A 20482-nucleotide genomic window follows, 5' to 3' on the forward strand; every position below is an offset into this window, starting at 1 on the left:
ACTCACAAAAGAAAGCAGGATAGTGTAATGGGTAAAATGTCTTTGGCATACACTAGTAAACATTGATGTACATTTTATTGTTTTAATCTAAAATAAAACTATTTATCTTGCAAATGTAACTGATTCAAATACATGGTATTCAATTTAAAAGTCCTTGACTGACTCCAATACATATCCAATTTAATTGTGGCTATAGTCTATATTACTTATTATTGTATCTGTCCACCACTCACCACGCTGGGAGTGTCGACTGGGGCATGGTGAGTTATCAGCAGCTGAGCTACATCCATGTAACCTGCCTGGGCAGCGAAGAACAATGCTGTGGTCCCAGTCTGAGAACAAGACAGTCATCACTCATCAGCACAATACAATCAGGCAGTTTAAATTACACTAGCAAATTCAACAGTAAATTATCCTATACATCGTTTTATTCTGATTTTAGGGATATCATCAATTTAGTTAGTAGCCATATATACTGACTTCATGAATTTTGACTTCATTGCTACGATATATAGTCGTGTTAATCCGATCTTGAACTGTCTGACCTTTCAGAATATTTTATCCTACCTGAAGACGACTAAATTGTTTATAATTCCTGTGGGATAACTAACCTTAGCAAGCATCTTACGACAATTCGTTGCCTCTGTCTGTAGTCAGCAGAAAAGTGCCTGTTTTTTGGCACCTGCACTTACTGTGCGTGTACTTCCTAATTGTTTTGGTATGCTACATGCCACATAAATCGTCGACTTAAACCTGCATACCTGTCTTTTACCCCTTTCATCTTCAACAAATGGAGTAACATTTTTTTCTCTATATGACTTTTTTGCTTATTCGACCTTAGTCACTATAAGACTACAAAATCGCGCCACTCATCCTACAGTCATCTCCATTTATACATGGCTTAAAATACCTACATTCCTAAAAAGATTGCCATTTCAGAATAAAGTATTAAATTATTAAACAATGTGAACTAGTTTTTGCCATACTTCACCTCCTCATGTCAGTCTAGCCACAGAGCTTTTTGTCAAGTACTGGTGGATTCCACACTCTCACCCTGTGCGTCTCATCGGGTGTTGGAATTATCGGACAATAAGACAGTGTGTGTCTCTTCGTGGTTTGTAAGTGAATGCTTATTAAAACGTTTTTTTTCTTCTTTTAATTGTTGATTGGTTACAGTTTTAATCCATTAGTAGTATTGTCATTGTGCTGGGCCACAGAGAAGTATTTATGTAACTCTCAATGGCTGGACGTGGAATCTAACAAGTAAAGTATAGGATTGATAGTCCATTTTTGAGCGTAGAAAGAGATGTGAATGTTGAACGTTTAGTGTAAAAACATACAGACAGCGTAGGGTAGCACAATGTAGCGCAATGTAGCGCAGCGCAGCGTAGGGTAGCCGAGCACAGCGTAGTCCAATACACACAGAGAGCGCAGCGTAGCATAGCGCATAGGTTGTAGACGGTATTAATAAGGTACATCAGTATAGAGGATGGCTCTGTCGAATACGGCTATTAGTCTTGTCGAAAATACCTTAGGTGGCAGTTTTTGATTAGTACGAGGAGTGTCGGGCTGCATGAAGTGTGTAAAGGCAGGGACAAACATGGTGAACATCACCACTTACGAGTATTTCCAATCCTTAGGAAACACGAGTCTCGGTTTATGGATTACACAAGAATGTCGACTACAACGTTCGATTACATATTTAGTTTGGTGAAGAATGATTGGGAGAATCTGACAACTAATTGGAGGAGCCCAATTGGCGCAGAAAAGGGACTAGTATTAACTTTAAGCGTGTCTGCACGTAAATGCGCTCCAATACGCTCTGAGAAAAACAAAATAGTTTGTTCCTCGGTTGTACACTACGCCGAAATACGCTACTAGTATGTTATATTCCTCATTTCAGTGCACAATTTAAAACATGTGCTACACTATGCTGTATATGTATGTTTTTCCACTTTAGTGAGGCTTGTAGAATTAAATGTTTTACACCATTTTTACGATTTTGAGGAACTAAAATGAAAGCTGAAATATGTTTTTTTTTATGTACTCAGTCGAAAATTCCTCACGTTTTCAATTCAGTGTGACCTCCTGCTAGGCTAATAAACAAAAATGGTAATAAAAACTGTTTAATTTGTAAATGTTTTAAGATTTAAATGCAGTACAGACCACTCGTCGTGCAGCAGGGTCTGCTCCTTGCTCCAACAACTCCTGAACACACTCCAGGTGACCGTTAGCAGATGACAGGATCAGAGGAGTGGTGCCATCCTGCCAACAGAGGGAAATATAATTAGAAGCAAATATCAATTCTTTGACACCAACACACTCTGAGTTGTATAAGCTGAATATGAATGGAAGGCTTACATTCATATTCAGTACGTATACGTATTCATATTCAGTAGAATGAAGAATGGTGTGAGGCGATCTTTAGCTATGTTACTAACCAAAATCAGCTGTTTCATTAGTAAGGACCATTTATTAAGCCTAACAATCAACGACAGCTGGCAAACAAATAAAACAAAACAGTATTAGCCTACATATAAAATCCAAATATGTATAATCAGGAGGGTGTTTATGGGATTGTAAATACATAACATGTAATCCATAACAGTTTAAAGAAGACTTGGTTTATATTTGTCTGTTTGTTTCGAGAAAAACTCCAAAGATTTCTAAATAAACTGGGCTGGAAATGTATTCAATATTTGTGATATTTAGGCTAAGCTATTTGGTGTAGTTTCATAGGAAATTATAAATGATAAATGAAAGATATCTAGAATATTTTTATAAAATCGTCAATTTATAATTTATAAATTATGAAAATTAAAATGGCTGCCATTTTAAAATTCTGAATGGACCAAGTATATATATACTTTTTTTTCTAAAGATATCTTTTACCTTAACATATCATACCAAGATTCGTCAAGATCGATTTAAACAATCCAAACATTAAAATGTTTAAATGTAAAAATACAAAATGGTGGAAATCTGGTGAATGCAGGGATTAAACAATTGTTACAAGGCCTATTGATTTTTCATTAGTTTGACTCATATTTAAGTACAGTATAATCATTTCTCGGAGTTTTTTTTTTTTTTTTTTTAAGAGGATGACGGCCTCTTTTAACCTTGCATTTGCCCGTCCACATAGACTACAGATCTGTGCGTGGAATGAGCCGGCACAGTATGAAGGTGAACTGTACTGATAAATTTTAGTGGCAGTGACCAGGATCTAACCCACGACATCGCTGCCTTGGGCCCGAAGTCCGTGACGCTACCAACTGAGCCACCGACTCACCAGTTTGGCTGTTTACTTATGGGACATCCTGTATAAATAAAAATATATGCTGTAGTATTATAGTATAGTAGACATATGAATTTGAAAGGATGGTGTTTTGGCCTCTGGAGACATCAAAACAAAAAAGTAATCAAATCAAATCAAATCAAATCAAAAATTCCTTTATTTAGCAAGCGTTCCTCAGTATATACTGCTTTACAGGATAACACTTGTCAATTTACTAATACTATATGTAATACTTTAAGTAATATAGTCACAGATCTAGATCTTACCATGAGACCTAGTAATAGCATTCCCTAAATGGCAAATTCACTAAAAGAGACATCTCAAAGTTGATCAATTTTCACTTTTGTAAATATCTGTTAATTTATAGATGGTTTCTTGGCTATTTAATGTATCAGAGGACTCCTAGCTAGGTGATGATAAAGTAATAGAAAGTAAGATTATTGAGTTACTTTCACATTCTAAAATGGCAGAGCATCCTGTTTGAGCTTGTTGATCAGGTACTTTATTATCATTTAAATTGTCCATCCTTATTACCATAGATGTTTTCATACCGTTTGTGTTTTTGGTAAAATTAACTGAAACATGTATGTCATTTATAGCTATTTTAACCTGCACATGTAACAACTAACTATACACAAAACAGTCCTGCTAAGTTCTGAATTTGTTCACATTTACTATAGTCTTTTGGGAAATTTCCCATATAGAGAATAAGCTACAGTATTACCTTTGCCTTTGACTATTATTACTACAATACAACTATTCAGCATTCAATGGTATTACCATAGGTCAACATGATCGGGCAAAATTTAAGGGAATACTGTATTTAATTGGAAATCCGACCAGGAAAATGGAATTTACATTCCGCTTCCCTGATTGGATTTTCACTTAACATATTCTTTAAAATGTCAGACTTATTCCGAATTTAAAAAACAGCTTTAATGTGTACTTAGATTTGCTGCTACAGGTAAAGTAATAAAGTATGTTTTAGTGAAATGCAATTTTTTTCAATAGCTTACTAGTAAATAAATAAATTTGCTAAATTTGATCAAAATACGAGTATGTTCATAAACAAGCAAACTAAACTTACTGTTTACTTATTCTTCATAAAAATATTACAAGGGAATTTTTTTTTAAGCTTCACAAAATTATTTGGAAATAAATTGCAAAATCTTATGTTTTGAGGGCCATAAATTGGAAAAATAATAACCCCATAAAACCCTGTTCCCATAGTCTGATCCTGCTGGTTTGTGTGAACTCGTTTGAATAATGGCTTAGGTTTACTTGTTTATACGAAATGACATCAAAATGGGAAGATACATTTACTGTACAGTATATAATTTAGAACGTATATTTTAATAGCTTAATTCCTACATGGAAAATTGGATTATATAATCGTAAATATATTTTATCATTATTAGTTTTAACATTTAACGTGATTATGATATCGGATTATTCTCTACACTTACAGATGATCTAATGTTTCTACTGCCAAATATTGCAACTAAAATATGCCCTCGCCAATAAACAATTGAGTGTTCCAATTGCTACAAATCTATTGGTTTCACTAGAACATTTTGTATGTAACCAAACAGATTGTAGCTAACAGCCCCACAAATAAAGGCGATCCTGAAGACTTTGCGCGGAGTCATAGCATGTTATAATAAAAGTCGCACCAAATAATCATAAATAAAAATTGTTAATAGTTAAGGGAACATTTGTTCCTTTTAGAATTACTTATGAAGTGTGATTTCTTCATCAACACTCACACATTACCATAACTGTTAGAAGTTTTAATTAACAACTGTAAGTAATTGGCCAAGTTTAATTGGTTTGGGTAATAAAACATAATAAAGTCTCTCTGTGAAATTTCGTCCTTTTCACATTTCTCTTATATTCAAAGGGAATTTGAAAATGCTAAATTAATTCATTTAAAAACTTATATTTATTATTTTTGTGAGCATGTTTTTACAGATGATGGCCATGTAATATAATTTATACCCCGCCGCAGCAAACCTGCATACTAATCAAATTTCCGTTTGCCTGATTTGATTTTCAATTAAATCTATTCAAATAACATATGGTTTAACGAGTACCTAGGTTTGCTTCATACAGGGAGCGTAATAAAGTGTCTATTTTAGTAAAAGATTAATAGCTTAGTATAAATAGATTTGCCAAGTTTGATCCATATATATCCATGAACAAGCAAACTACAACAGTTTACTTAGTCTCCATAAGAATGACATGGGAATTTTTTATTTACAATTTTCTCCATGACCAATAACCATACAAGAACACTTCAATATACTATATTATTTGGTTTTTTCAAGCTCTTCAAAATGGTCTAGAGAAAATTTGTGAAATTTTATGTTTTGAGGATCAGGGACATCAAAATGAAAAAGTAAATCGGTCCCGGGTCCAAGTCTAACCATGATACCTACGTTGATTAATAGCTTATTCCCTATATGGGAAATTCGCTAATAAATACAAATTGATGAACCAGAATTTAAAAAAATGTATCTTATGAATGTGTGAAATTAGTTATATCAATTATCAATTATTTAAGATGGGGACGACACTATGTGCGTACTTGTTGAATGTACCTACAATAACTATCACCTAACAATTCAGAAGCGTAAAAAAGACCATGACATTAACTATGAGGTGGAGTCAAATGATAAGCTAGAAACAAGTATAGCAACACGAAACAAACAACACACACACAGCTGTTTTATTGTTGAATGAATGCATGTCAGCTGTTTTCAAGGCACGACGGCGGAATGTGGCGGCGTCGGTGCAAAGACCTGCAAGTTGCGTAACGAGTCCAAGTCCAAGTTCATATGATTGTGGCGACTAGCGCCACGTCTGGGGGAAGTGCCTGCTCGCTGGGAGCATATACTTCCGGCCTGCTGTGGGTCCAAGCCCTGGTAGCTCAGCTACCTGTAGACGTCAACGTCGTTCCTGGGGGTTATTCGTTGATCTGGGGGCGGAGCTGCGGAACATCCTCAGCGACCAGGTCCCTGATATGTTCCCACGGAGAAACATCCGCCGTCTCTTCAAGTCTCGCTCGAAGGCCGTCTACGAAGTCTCGGAGAGTTGTCACTGCTGTGGAGTCCCTGATGACGGAGTTCCTCACGTACCAGGGTGAATCTGTCGCCTGCCGAAGAGCCTTGCTCTGGACGACGAGCAGCCTCCGTCTAGCGGTTCTGCAGGTGAGGTGGTACCATGCAGGGGCTGCGTACGTGAGGACAGGCCGAAGCAGGGCCGTGTAGAGTCGGACTCTTGCAGCCGTCGACAACTTCCGTGACTTGAGCAGCGGGCGGATGGCGCCAAGACCTTTCCTGGCGAGGTCGCAGACCCTCTCGACGTGGGGAGTCAGGGTGAGTCGCTGATCCAGCAGGACGCCGAGGTACTTCACCCGGCGCTTCCATGGGATGTCGGCCCCGTCTAGGTGGAGGTGTTGACCATCGTCCTGCCTCCTCGACCTCGTGAAGGAGATGGCCTCACTCTTGTCAGCGTTGACTTTGACTCGCCACTTCGTCAGCCACGGCAGCAACAGGTCCAGCTGTCGCTGGACATACACCCTGGACATCCTCAGGTTGGCGGAGGTGGCAGTGAAGAGCGCATCATCTGCATAGAGCGAGAGCTGCACTCTCGGCGCCAGGGGTATGTCATTGGTGTACCACAGGTAGAGTATCGGCCCGAGAACCGACCCCTGTGGCACACCCGATGAGACTGGCCGTGGTGTGGAGGTCGCCCGTCCAACGGAGACCCTGAAGCGGCGAGCGGTCAGGTAGCTCTTGACGAGCCTGTAGATCGAGCCGGGTAGAGGGGAGGACGCCAGCTTGTAGAGAAGTCCCTCGTGCCAGACCCGGTCGAAGGCTTTGCTCACGTCGATCAGGACTGAGGTCGAGTGGTGCTTCCGTTCCATCGCTCCAGCGATGGTGTTGAGGACCCGCCGCAGCTGGAGGGTGGTGGAGTGGCCCCGCCTGAAGCCGTACTGCTCAGTCCTGATCGAAGAGAAGAACTCCTCGGGGAATCTCGCCAGGATGATCCGCTCCAGCATCTTGGAGAGCACAGGCAGGAGGGAGATCGGCCTGTGGTTCTCGGGGAAGATGTGGTCCTTGCCGGGCTTGGGGATGAGTATGACATTCGCCAGCTTCCAGGTGTCGGGGAAGTGGGCCAGCCTCACGCAGGAGTTGAAGAGGCAGGTGATGACAACAATCACCCAAGCCGGCAGGTTCTTCAGTGCTGGAGTCCCGAGGGAGTCCGGTCCAGGGGCCTTCTTCGGACGGAGTCGAGCGATGTGGCCCTTCACCTCGCTGACGGTCACGTGGGGGATGTCCTCTTCGTCGGAGTCCGGCTCGTAGGTCTCTACGAAGTCGTCCACAACCTCGCAGAAGTCTTCGTCGTAGACGTCCGGGTGTGGGGAAAACTGATCTTCCAGCGAGTCTGCGAAGGTCTCTGCACGGTCTTCGGGCGAGTAGACGAGCCCGCGTCCCCCATGCAGCGGCCTGTTGTGGGTCTTCGTGCCGCGCAGAGCCTTGGCGATCTTCCAGATCCCGTCGTTGGTGTCAGCCTGGCCCTCGACGAAGTCCTCCCACTCCTGGGACCGATGCTCAGCCAGCAGTCGGGAGCACCTCCTGGCCTGCCGGTTGAAGTCCGCCTTCGCTCGAGGGCAGCGGGACTGTTGGTACGCCCTCCTCAGGCGACGTCGCAGGGTGATCTCCTCCCGCAGCCCCTGGGGAAGTGGTGGAGGGGCCCTCGGGTCAACGTCAGAGCTGGCGGCAACCACAGTGTCCTGCAGCAGCGTTGACAGGTCCAGGACTTGCTGGTCGAGCTCCTCTGCCGTCTCAGGTGGCGGGGGAGGCGGTCGAGGGGCGTTGGCCAGGAGGTTGGCGAACTTCGCCCAGTTCACCCTTTTCCTGCGGACCGGAGGGCGGTCGGGGACTCCTCCCTGTGGCAGATCGATGATCACCGGGACGTGGTCGGAGGAGAGGTCGGAGACGACGAAGACTTCGACTGGGCCATCGAACGAGCCAGCCAGACCGATGTCCAGGATGTCAGGCGGGTGTCCAGCACGGGGGTAGTGTGTGGGGTCGGCCGGGGCAACCACGTTGATGTGAGGGTGGGCAGTGAGGTAGCGCCTGAGAGCGGCTCCAGTGAAGTTGCCTCTCCTGCAACCCCAGTCCAGGTGCTTCGCGTTGAGGTCGCCTGCCAGAAGCGCCGGGGTGCCGGGGGGCAGCAGCAAGTCCAGGAGTCCGGGGTCGAGGCGTCTCGCTGGGGGGTTGTAGGCAGAGGAGACTTCCAGCTCTGCACCGTCATGCTGGAGGGCGATGGTCGTCACTTCGATGCCAGGCGGGAGGTTCCTGACGATCGGCCTGTGGGTGACCCGACGATGAACCAGTATCGCCGAGCCACCACTGGGACGTTGTTGCAGAGGCCTGTCTGTCCGGTGAGTGTAGTAGTTTCGGACGTTGAACCTGTCCCCACCGCGCAGATGCGTCTCTTGGATGAGGGCAACGTCAACGTCCATGTCAGTGAGGAGTTGTGTTAGCTCGTAGCGTCTGTCGGCAAGCCCGTCGGCGTTCCACGTGAGGATGCGAAGTCTACGCATGATGTTGGGTCAACTGGTCAACAAGTCGTTCGACGACGACCAACATGCTCCTCAGCGTGGAGATGAGTTGAGCCAGCTCAGACTGCTGCGACGGGCTCCTAGACGACTGGGCCGGGGTTGAGGCCGGCTCGATAGGCTGGGCAGGGCGGCTGGGCTGCGGGGCAGGGCTGCTGGGCTGCGGGGCTGGGCTGCTGGGCTGCGGGGCTGGGCTGCTGGGCTGCCGGGCAGGGCCGCTGGGCTGGCGAGGTGGGACTTCCAGGCGAGGGCGGGGAGTTCGCCTCACTCGAGGGTTCGGGGTCTCGGCCGGGGCGGCGGACTGCTCCACAGGAGGGGTGGGTGTTCGGGGTCTCGGGCCGGAAGCTCTGCCGCGGTTGTCCGGGTTCCGAGGAGCTCGACGACGTCTTCTGCGCTGAGTCCGGAAGCCCTCGTCATCGACCTCGGGAGCCCCAGGCGCCTCTTCGTCCACTGGGTCAGGTCTCGGAGCCGGTGGGTCGACCCGGCGCGGTTGACGGCCCGACGGTGCCGTGGACGATTTCGCCGCAGCCGCGTACGAAGCCCGTTGCAGATTCTTGTAGCAAGTGCAGCCCCTGTAGTTGGCAGTGTGGGCCTCACCACAGTTGCAGCACTTCGCCTGGGCTGCCGGCTCCTTAGGACACTCGGTCGCTGGATGGGTGTCCCCGCAGCGGACACAGCGGACCTGGCGGTGGCACTGGCCCGATCCGTGGCCGAAGCCCTGGCAACGGTGACATTGAATGGGTCCGTTGGGCCGCTTGTATTGCCGTACCTCCACCTTGCAATAAAAGGCTCGCCTTATTTCGTAAACAGTGGACGGCAGGGAGTATCCTTCCGTCCTGCGGATCGTGAGGAGCCAGAGGCCAGTCGGCATTCCTCGGCGAGTCTTCATCATTTTGACCTCGGATATGTCGAAATCATGAAATTCCGCCATAATCTCGTCTGGTGCTAGCGTCGGCGGCAGGCCCTTTACCACCACCTTGAGCAGCCGCTCGGTGCGAAGGGCGAAGGTGTGGAACGGCACTCGCTCTTGTTGCAGATATCGCTGGACGGCGCGGAAGTGGGGTACGGTGTCCACCCTGATCCGCAGATTTTTCCCCGTGCATGAGGCGTCGAATTGGCCACCAACCAGTTGGCCGATGGCGACGGCGTGGGCAGGCCAGCTCCGCGGTATGTCCAGGAGGATAGGCGGAGGCCGTGGCTCGTTCCGCGTCGGGGCCGGATCATCCTCCATGTCGGAGTCAGCGGGTGTCTGGAAGGTGTCTCGGCCGGTTTTGCGGGCCTTCCGCTCGGCAGGAGGAGTCGGAGACGCTCGCCTCTTGTTGGTGGTCTGGTGGCCTTGAGAAACGCCGTTTTCTCCAGACGACGGGCAGGGGTTCGCCTGGCAACTGTTCCCCTCGCCGCCAGTGAAGACGAACGGGCCTCCGCCAGGGGTGGCAGTGGCGCACCGTTGATCGACACCCGCTCGGGTCACCGCAGCAGCGGTCTTCCCCCAGGCACTGATCTCCGTCCCCGTGAGGGGAAGTCCCGGGGGGGTGGAGTTGCTGGGCCGGGCGGCGACAGAGTTAGAGGGCCGGGCGGCGGCTAGGCCGGGGTGAGCTCCGCCGGGGGCTGGAGACATCTGGTGGCCTTGACTAAGGCCGTTTTTCTGGTCCGCGGGTGGTTGTGAAGCGGAGCTCCACACAGAAGCTGGGGGTCGGTCCGTGTCCGAAGTCGAGTCCATGGGCGATTGCAGGGTCGTAGTCGGGCCCGACGCGCGAGGCAGGGCTGCAGAGCCAGAAGGCAAAGCAGCGGGCGCATCGGGGTGGCCTTGTAAAAGGCCGTTTTGCGGCAGGTCGCAGCTCACAGTGAGAAACGTCACCGGAGGGGTCCCTGAAGTTCCGCCTGTATCCTCTTCTTCCATCACGAGTTAGAGATGTCCAATCTGGATGGTAAATATCAACATGGCACTTTCTCTGTATTCTTCCACAACAAGAATCCTACTTGTGCCTTGTGCGCGTCTTATTGTCCAAAGTATTCTGACGTGCAACTCGTAAATATGTTGTATATTATGTGATTTTAACGATGCATTTTAACATTTTAACAAATGCATATTAGGACCTAAAATGTTATTTGCGTTCGCGTTCCATCGTTACGGTCTAAAAATCATTTTTTACGAGGAATTATTTTTATAAATTTAATATCTACTCTATATTTAGTATTTTATGTTCTTAATCATTTTATGGTGCTAGTTCGAAAACAAGCATTTTCATACGTAACATTTCTCCACAAGGACTTTTACTTTTTATCCAGACAGAGAGAAAGTAATTAATGTTTTGATGATATGAATATTTATTATTCAAATTTATGCCTCTTTACGATACATACTTATTGACACTTCATAATAAAGTTAGTATTTGAAGGAGTCCTTTAATCTATGCTAGCAGCGACAAGTTTGCGTGGCCAAGTCTCCGCTGGGTTCAGCAGCTGAGAGATTACAGTGCTCGTAGTAATCCGAAGGTACAATATTGGATCCGGAGAAAAGTCGGTAAAATTGTGATGGTCCTAAACTGTATCCAGCCAAGGGCTGTCAACGATTGTTGGGGTTTTAATAAACGGTCCTTCCTTGTTAATGAAATGACCCACAATCGTAGTACAATGTCTCCGCCGCAGCAACCCTGCAGATTGTGGTTATTCCGTGTCACCAACGGTAAGAGATCCTCCCCTAAAGGGAAATTCACCAAAACTACATACAATATTAGACTATACCATTATTTGTCTACACTCATTCTGAATTGAGCTGTAAATATGTAAGTGTCTAGTAATTACAGCCTTACACTCATCAAGTGCCATCTCGACCCATATGCAATAGGTGGCTTTTCGAGATTAGTGATGGAATATAAATTGAACAGCTCATTGTTTGTGTTATTATTCTACAACATAAGGAAGTGGGATTTACACCAAGCTCTATATTTCACGAATCTGAAAATCAGTGGTGCGTGCGATGGAGACTTAAAACTTATGTTTATTTCTTAAACACAGCCATGACGACATTAGTCACTTTGCAAGTAAATAGAGAAGTCTCATGAATATGAATATGACACAGACACAAACAGTATGATTCTGCCATATGATCATACCATAAACATGGCGCTCAACTTCATAGATGAACTACACAATGACGCACTGCTGAATCGACTATAGCTGTAGATTGGTTGTAGCTTTCGTAAGGGTACTGAAACTATTATAAGCCTCTTACCTTGTCCCGACAGTCGACATGGACTTTCCCACTGTCCAAGAGTCTGCGGATGACCTTGAGGTCGCCGTTCACGGCCGCTAGGTGGAGGCGGACGTCGCTCGGGGTCTCCTTCTGTAACAATACTGACTTGTTACCAAACATTCTGCTGGGGTCACGGTGAGCCTATAACTGGTTGTGCTTTGAATTTGAAGAGAGGCGGAATATATGGTCAAAACAACAACAAAGTTCGTAATATCCTGAAAAATGTAATACTGTAGACAAAAGGTTTCGAATTAATTTAATTAAAGAGGTTAGCGGCTTCTTTTAGCCTTAGATTTTGGCATCCACAAGGGCCTGTGACCTTATCCATCAAAGCAAGGGATGGGCCATTACAATACAACAGTGAACTACATTAACAACTAACTGATAAGATTTAGTTAGCTGGCATCAGGACCAGGACACGTCGCTGTCGCTGCCCTAGATTCGCAGTTCGTCGCGCTACGACCCACAGTACAGACTTAACCTGTGAACTGTCAATTACCCATCATTTTTGCTCAAGTTATCGCGCTAAAGGGCACATATATATATGTGTGTGTGTGAATTTGAACGGAGGGTGTTTTGGCCTCTGGGGACCTCAAAACGAAAAAGTAAATCGGTCCCAGGTCCAGGTCTTACCATGAGTACTACGGTAATAGCTTATTCCCTATATGGGAAATTCGCTAAAAGGAATATTTGATTTGATTTAATGAAGGACCGAATTCCCTAACTTAGCTGTCTATAAATATGACCACATAGTTTTCAATTTATAATTTGTATAGGTTTTTGATAACATCACACTATCTAAAATAACCCACCGCAGCATACCTGCAGGTGAATTGCCATTTTTCAGATCAGATTTTCACTAAACTATTTCCTTAAACAAACATCACAGTAATCCTTTATAAAATCATGGTCAATTACTGTATAATAATAGGCAATAGCTATCTAAAAGATATGCCCTAGTCTATAAAGTATATAGAGTAGATTGAACTTATCCACGATAATTCAATAATATAATATAAATTCATGAAAACTTTTACAAGATGGAATCAAACAGACAATTACAGTATTTCTATAAATATATATTTGAAGCGGTCCCGGGACTAGGTCTTACCGAACCCCCGAAGACTACACCGCTAAAAGCAGCTCTCGTGCTAATGCCCCGGATGATCGCACTTATCTCACTCATTATCGTCACATCATAGTCGCAGTCATGATCAACTTCCGCCGGAAGAAAGAAGACCGCGTCCCGCGTCGTGCCGATCAGCGACTTGCTAGACCTCACACAGTGTATGATTAGTTTAAATGGATCATATAGCATTATATAACCTTCACACGCAATCTACGGATTAATTTAGACGCTTCGACTCCCGTGCAAGCGTGTGTGTCCATGTAAACCCTAGAACTTATAGTACTGTAGTGGAAATATAAATTAAGATTATAAATTATATATCGATGTGAGTGGTTTTAAAACATTAGTTATCTCAAATGTGCAAGACAAGAATATACCCACATATTATTTCCTTGTTTAAAAAGCCATATATATATTTAGGACCATCAAAATGTGTAAACTAAAATTTATTAAAATAATTTAAAGTAAAAAGTTAACTTTTAATATACACGTAGTTTACCAATTCGACTGTCGACTATGGGACACGTGTGCTGTTTCTCTCTCTCTGTCTCTCTCTGTCAAGTGCCGTAAAAGAGATCATTTACGAATCTCTCCCCTCACTAAAACCTCCCTCTATCCCTTAGCTTTGTTTACAGCTTTTGTATCTTCTATGTGCACTTGCCTCCCAACAATCTATATCAAAGCTGCAAATGATAAATGATCTGACGATTGTAAATTTATCTGTCGTGTCGGAGTCGGGCAAAAGGTGCGACCTGAATGTGCTGTGTAATAGGCCTACTGTCAGCAAACAAATGCCATCAAATAAATAAGAACAATGTAAATGAGTTTTGAAACTGTTTATGTAATATAGCTTGTAACCAATATAATGGGTCGAAATATCTCCATTCTGAATCTTTACTTTGTAAAATGAGAGTTATGAGAGACATTTTAGTACAAGAGGTGCATGTGTAATTGGAATTATCTTGGTGGTTTACTGAAAAAAGGATTTTTCTGTTGATTCAATACTTATTTCCTTAAGCATAACTGAGCTTTTGGTGTGTGGTTTCTTGTTCGACCGAGGTAAATAACTATCCATTATTGCTAAATAGATGGAGACAAATTCACTACGTGTACAAACTGTATTGCTGACTTGTTTTCCTTGTTGGTTGGAGAGTTTTGAATGGCCTAGTAAATATATCTGATTAGTTTATCCAAGGCCACACTAAAAACACGTTTATCACTGTGCAAAACGCATGTAGGAAGGTTAATATCAGCTAAGATATCTAGACTCGATCTTAGGCGTGTTAGCTACTGTGATTTGTGGTAAAAATTGCGTATGCGTAATTTCCTCATTTCACTTCATTGTACCGTAATTGAAGACATAACTTTATTTTAATTTCAAATTCAATTTATAGGTCTGTGCAAGCAGTTCAAAACTACTGTACAAAACACCATACCTTGGCATGAAAAATTCAAATGGCCGTTATAAGAAAAGGCGCGCGAGACTGACGATAATGTCGCAGCATGTATAGGGCGACACGGTGACAATGGAGCCGTTACTGTAGTTACTGACACAACTGTTGTAGTGGTCACACTTCTGACCAATGGCCCAAGTACTACGACTCTAAGTTCACGTTTACTAGTCACTGTAGCTGAATAAATCGTTTTTAAGCCAAATTGACAGTGCAAATTGTCATCAATTAGTGAAGCTAACATACTAAAACTAATTATTGATTAACATGTGAAATACATCATTTTATAATTGCTCCAAATACGAATGCTGTGGTTCCAAATACACGTGTACTGGTTACTTCAGCCATCGGATATAATACTGTACTGTCGTATTAAGACCACTTTCTTAACGAAGAATGGTGCAGTGCTTGGCTCATATTGCTTTGCTACTAGATAGTTCGTAGATGTCGATGTCACTAAGATTCACACATTCAGTAAGAGTTTTGTGGAATGTATTTTCTCGATAAAAATATGTAAATGGAAAAGGAGATGCCTGCTATGGTAGTTAATAGGCAGTGAAATACATATTTAGGATTTTCAACCCAATAAAATGTTGTGGATTTAATTTATTTTGTACTGAGTTATTTTTTATATGTACTGATACGTAACAAAATCGAGAGGAAACGATCGATTTCTCTTCCATTATAACATGAAATCAGTTTATTGTCTACCAGTTGAAACCATGGGTATGGACTTAGTTGTTCAGGAGTTCCCATGCTTGTGAACCGTTTAGGTGACTCTCAATAAGTATTGATCCCTCTCTGTTTTAGTTTTAGTGAAGAAGAATATTATAACTATATAACTGTAGGGTAAGGGAGCAGTATTTAGTTACTGTTGACTTTCTGCAACGCGTCCCATAAAATGAAGTTCCACCAAAAATGTATCAATCTAGATCACAAATTACTGTGGGAATTTTAACTCGCATTTTCTTCATTGTGCCAAAAATAACTATGGATAACCTCTTAAATCTTAAGGTATAGCCTTAAAATTGTAATAGGTTTGTGAGGGACGCGTATGAAACTTGAACCGTTCACAAAAATAAATGGGATTAAATACAAATATAGCCTCCTATGAGACTATGCTACAAATCAATACAGGCAAGCCTCATTGTTTAATTGGCTTGAACTCTATCCAATAGTCAATGCTAGAAATGAATGTCAAGAAGATCAGACGATTAGTTTTTTGTTATTTAAAGCTTAAGTTTACAACATGCTGTATATTTGTTCCACAAAACTTCTATTCTCATTTTAGCTAATTTTCCATATAGGGAATAACCTATTACCGTAGTACTCATGGTAAGACCTGGACCCGGGACCAATTTACTTTTTCGTTTGAGGTCCCTAGAGGCCAAAAACGCCATCCGTTCGAATTCACATTTATCATTATTTATTTATTTATTGTGTGTCCGTTAGCACTATAACTCGAGCAAAAATGATAGGATTTTGATGACATTTAGTACAAACGTGTAAACCTACATTTATTCGTACGAGTTCGCGAACCAGCATGATTGGACTATGGGAACAGTGGTTTAGAGGGGGTTTTATGGAGTTTTATGGGTTTCCAATTTTTTTACCCTGAAAACATAACATTTTGCAATTTCTTTCCGAACCATTTTGTAGAGCTAAAAAACAAATAATTTCGTATATCGAAGCGTTGTTATGCGCCTAATGGTTACGGAGAAAATTCCAAAAATTTTAAATTTTGAATCGCTTAGTTTGCAGGTTTGCTGCGTCAGGGGTACATTAACACTTAAGGCAATTTGCATGTTTATAGTTTATATTAGTGTATTGACGTTTCTGTCTACAGTTTTACTGAAATGTGTAATTACTACAATATATACCCTATGTTATTATATAAAATAACGAACAGAAGTTACATTTTTTACATTAACACCGACTGTGATCCGCATAAAAACACATCCTGTTTACTAAAGCAAGCTGCAGACAGTCAGCCAATATGGCAGTTTGACAATTATTGACGGCTTCCATATATAGAGTAGCAATAACAGCAGAGACCGGGTGTGACCGCAGTAACTATACTACCAGCAGCCAGTGTTGGTAATATCACACATAAGTATGGCTTTCATTATCAAAAGAAATTAATGAGAGGAATATCAGTAGGAAACGCACTACCACGAGCTACGACCCAATGACGATGGGTTGGTATACCTGTAGTGGTGGTTGAGCGGCTGAAGCCTGTATACAGTGTATGTAAATGTCACTTTCGCTATATCAGTACGAATCGCACCACCACGAGCTACGACGCAATGACGATGGGTTGGTATACCTGTAGTGGTGGTTGACCGGCTGAAGCCTGTATACAGTGTATGTAAATGTCACTTTCGCTATATCAGTACGAATCGCACCACCACGAGCTACGACGCAATGACGATGGGTTGGTATACCTGTAGTGGTGGTTGAGCGGCTGAAGCCTGTATACAGTGTATGTAAATGTCACTTTCGCTATATCAGTACGAATCGCACCACCACGAGCTACGACGCAATGACGATGGGTTGGTATACCTGTAGTGGTGGTTGAGCGGCTGAAGCCTGTATACAGTGTATGTAAATGTCACTTTCGCTATATCAGTACGAATCGCACCACCACGAGCTACGACGCAATGACGATGGGTTGGTATACCTGTAGTGGTGGTTGACCGGCTGAAGCCTGTATACAGCGTATGTAAATGTCACTTTCGCTACGTGTACTAGGTGGACGACTTTCATCAGAATGTTTACAACTTGCTGGACTGGTTGTTGTTGGGCAGACACTGATTTATGTATCAATTAATTGCAGCTCGCGTATCTGTGGCGCCGTCTGATGTTTTCGTTTCTGAGAGGAAACCCGTCTTTGGTTGAACAGTTGGAGAGTGCCAAGACAATTTCCACTAAAGTATAACAATTATATTGATTGTATTCCAGGGGTACATAATAAGTTTGAGTGGAAAATGGTTAGTGAGTAGGGTTACCGACCTTTGCGAACCAAGTAGGATCTGCGCATGAGTAGGCGGGGCGGTGATCGAGGCAAAACCACCCCTAGAGTGGTAGTTTAATCGACAGGGGTTGTAAACATGACTCTTAACGGTTAGGGGTAGTAAATACACATATCTTTGATTGTTAGGGGTTGTTTTTTGGTAAATCATATGACGTAACCTTATTCGGTACCTTTGTTTATTATTAAACTATATTTGTTTATTTAGTTATGGATAAAAAGTGTGTACCATGACCGGGTATCGACCCCGGGTCTCGTAGGTGATAGATTATCGCCTTAGCCATCGAGCTACGACAGCAGTTACAGGTACGGTGTTTATAGTGGTAAATAACAACTTTGATTTCTTAATTTACATATACAGAGTGTGTAAAAAACACATTATTTTTTTATTTTATTTCATACATATCTACATGCAGTATTCTATAACAAATGCGAAACAAATGATAATTCACGTATCCAATGTTAAAAACAGCTAAAAGAAGGCTTAAGCGGAACTTTACCGTCGAGTATAAAAAACGGCCTTTGTAAAGGCCACCAAATGTTGAATGTTAAATTTACATTTCATAGATGTTATGTATTTAGGGGTGTCTATTGGGGTAACAGGGGTGTAATGTTTCTTCCCAGTAGTTGGCTATGTATGAAACTGTTTATGAGCCAGAGGTTTGTGGGTTCAATCCTAACTATTCACTAAATACTAAATACCTATCACCAAATGTTTTATTTCCGGTTGGGATGTTTTTGGTATAGTGTTGTATTGTTGTGGGAGTAGTTTGGGTGGTTGATCTCAGAGGTTCACGGGTTCGATCCTAACTATTCACTAAATACCAAGTTCCTATCATCAAACGTTTCATTTCCGGTTTGGGTGTTTTTGGTATAGTGTTGTAACGTAGTGGGAGTAGTGTGAGTCCTTTATCCCAGAGGTTTGCGGGTTCGTTCCTTACAAATCACTAAATGTTTCATTTCGGGTTGGGTGATATGTTGATTTTTAGTATGGTGTTAGAACGTAGTGGGAGTAGTATGAGTCCTTGATCTCAGAGGTTTGCGGGTTCGATACTAACCAATCACCAAACGTTTTATTTTCGGTTAGGATGTTTTTTGGTATAGTGTTGTATTGTTGTGGGAGTAGTTTGGGTCGTTGATCTCAGAGGTTCAAGGGTTCGATCCTTACCAATCACCAAACGTGCCATTTCCGGTTAGGGTGTTTTCTTTTGTTGTTATGGTGTTGTATTATAGTTAACCTTTTGTATATGAACCTATGGTCCCAGAGGTTGAACTGTTCGATCCTTACCAATCACCAACTGCTTCCCTTTTTTGTCAGGTTGATATTTTTATTTTTAGTATGTTGTTGTAATGTAACGGGAGTAGCGTGAGTCCTTTATCTCAGAGGTTCACGGGTTTGATCCTTACCAATCACCAAACGTGTCATTTCCGGTTGGGGTGATATTTTGAGTTTCAGTATGGTATTGTGTTATAGTTCACCGTTTGTATATGAGCCTATGGTCCCAGAGGTTCTCGGGTTCGATCCTTACCAATAACCAAATGTTTAATTTCCAGTTGGAATGTTTTTGGTATAGTGTTGTATTGTAGTAGGAGTAGTGTGAGTCCTTGATCCTTGAGGTTCACAGGTTCGAATCTAACCAACCACAAAACATATTAGTTCCGGTCGGGTTAGCGCTAGAGGTTTACGGGTTCAATTCTAACACGATTGGAGAGGTTCACGGATTTGATCCTAACCTGATTGGGTTGGTTAACGGGTTCAATTCTAACCTGATTGGATTGGTTAACGGGTTCGATTTTCACCCGATTGGGTTAGTTTTAGAGGCTCACGGGTTCGATTTAGTTTTAGAGGTTAACGGGTTCGATTTTAATCGGATTGGGTTAGCGCTGTAGGTTCACGGGTTCAATTCTATCCCGGTTGGGTTAGTTAACGGGTTCGATTTTAACCCAAATTGGTTAGTTTTAGAGGTTCACGGGTTCAATTCTAACCTGATTGGGTTAGTTTTAGAGGTTCACGAGTTGGATCTTAACTCGGTTGGGTTGGTTAATGGGTTCGATCCTAACCTGATTGGGTTAGTTTTAGAGGTTCACGAGTTCGATTTTAACCCGGTTGGGTTAGTTTTAGAGGTTAACGGGCTCAATTCTAATCCGACTGGGTTGGTTAAGTGGTTTGATCCTAACCTGATTGGGTTAGTTTTAGAGGTTCATGAGTTGGATTTTAACTCGGTTAGGTTGGTTAATAGGTTCGATCCTAACCTGATTGGGTTAGTTTTAGAGGTTCACGAGTTCGATTTTAACTCGGTTGGGTTGGTTAACGGGTTCAATCCTAACCTGATTGGGTTAGTTTTAGAGGTTCACGAGTTCGATTTTAACTCGGTTGGGTTGGTTAACGGGTTCAATCCTAACCTGATTGGGTTAGTTTTAGAGGTTCACGAGTTGGATTTTAACTCGGTTGGGTTGGTTAATGGGTTCGATCCTAACCTAATTGGGTTAGTTTTAGAGGTTCACGGGTTCGATTTTAACCCGGTTGGGTTAGTTTTAGAGGTTAACGGGTTCGATTTTAATCCGATTGGGTTAGCGCTGTAGGTTCTCGGGTTCAATTCTTACCTAGTTAGGGGTTAGTTTAAAAGGTTTACGGGTTCGACTCTAACTAACCACAAAACATGTTATTTCCGGTTGGGTTAGTGCTGTACG

General features: G+C 43.0%; 1 protein-coding gene across 1 annotated transcript in view; it reads right to left on the reverse strand.

The window, feature by feature from the left end:
- LOC129005840 (ankyrin repeat domain-containing protein 29-like) overlaps nt 1–20482 on the reverse strand; it is a 59866-nt gene that overhangs the window by 16420 nt on the left and 22964 nt on the right. Inside the window, exons 3-5 of the mRNA XM_054434859.1 lie at nt 12160–12270; nt 2167–2265; nt 234–332 (exon numbers count right to left, since the gene is read on the reverse strand). Coding sequence (XP_054290834.1) covers nt 234–332; nt 2167–2265; nt 12160–12270 — 309 coding nt within the window. The remainder of the gene's footprint in view (nt 1–233; nt 333–2166; nt 2266–12159; nt 12271–20482) is intronic.

The sequence above is a fragment of the Macrosteles quadrilineatus genome, unplaced genomic scaffold (assembly GCF_028750875.1).
Source record: "Macrosteles quadrilineatus isolate MER2022 unplaced genomic scaffold, UCM_ALF_1.0 Scaffold_36__1_contigs__length_1205136, whole genome shotgun sequence".
In the NCBI taxonomy this organism is placed as follows: Eukaryota; Metazoa; Arthropoda; class Insecta; order Hemiptera; family Cicadellidae; genus Macrosteles; species Macrosteles quadrilineatus.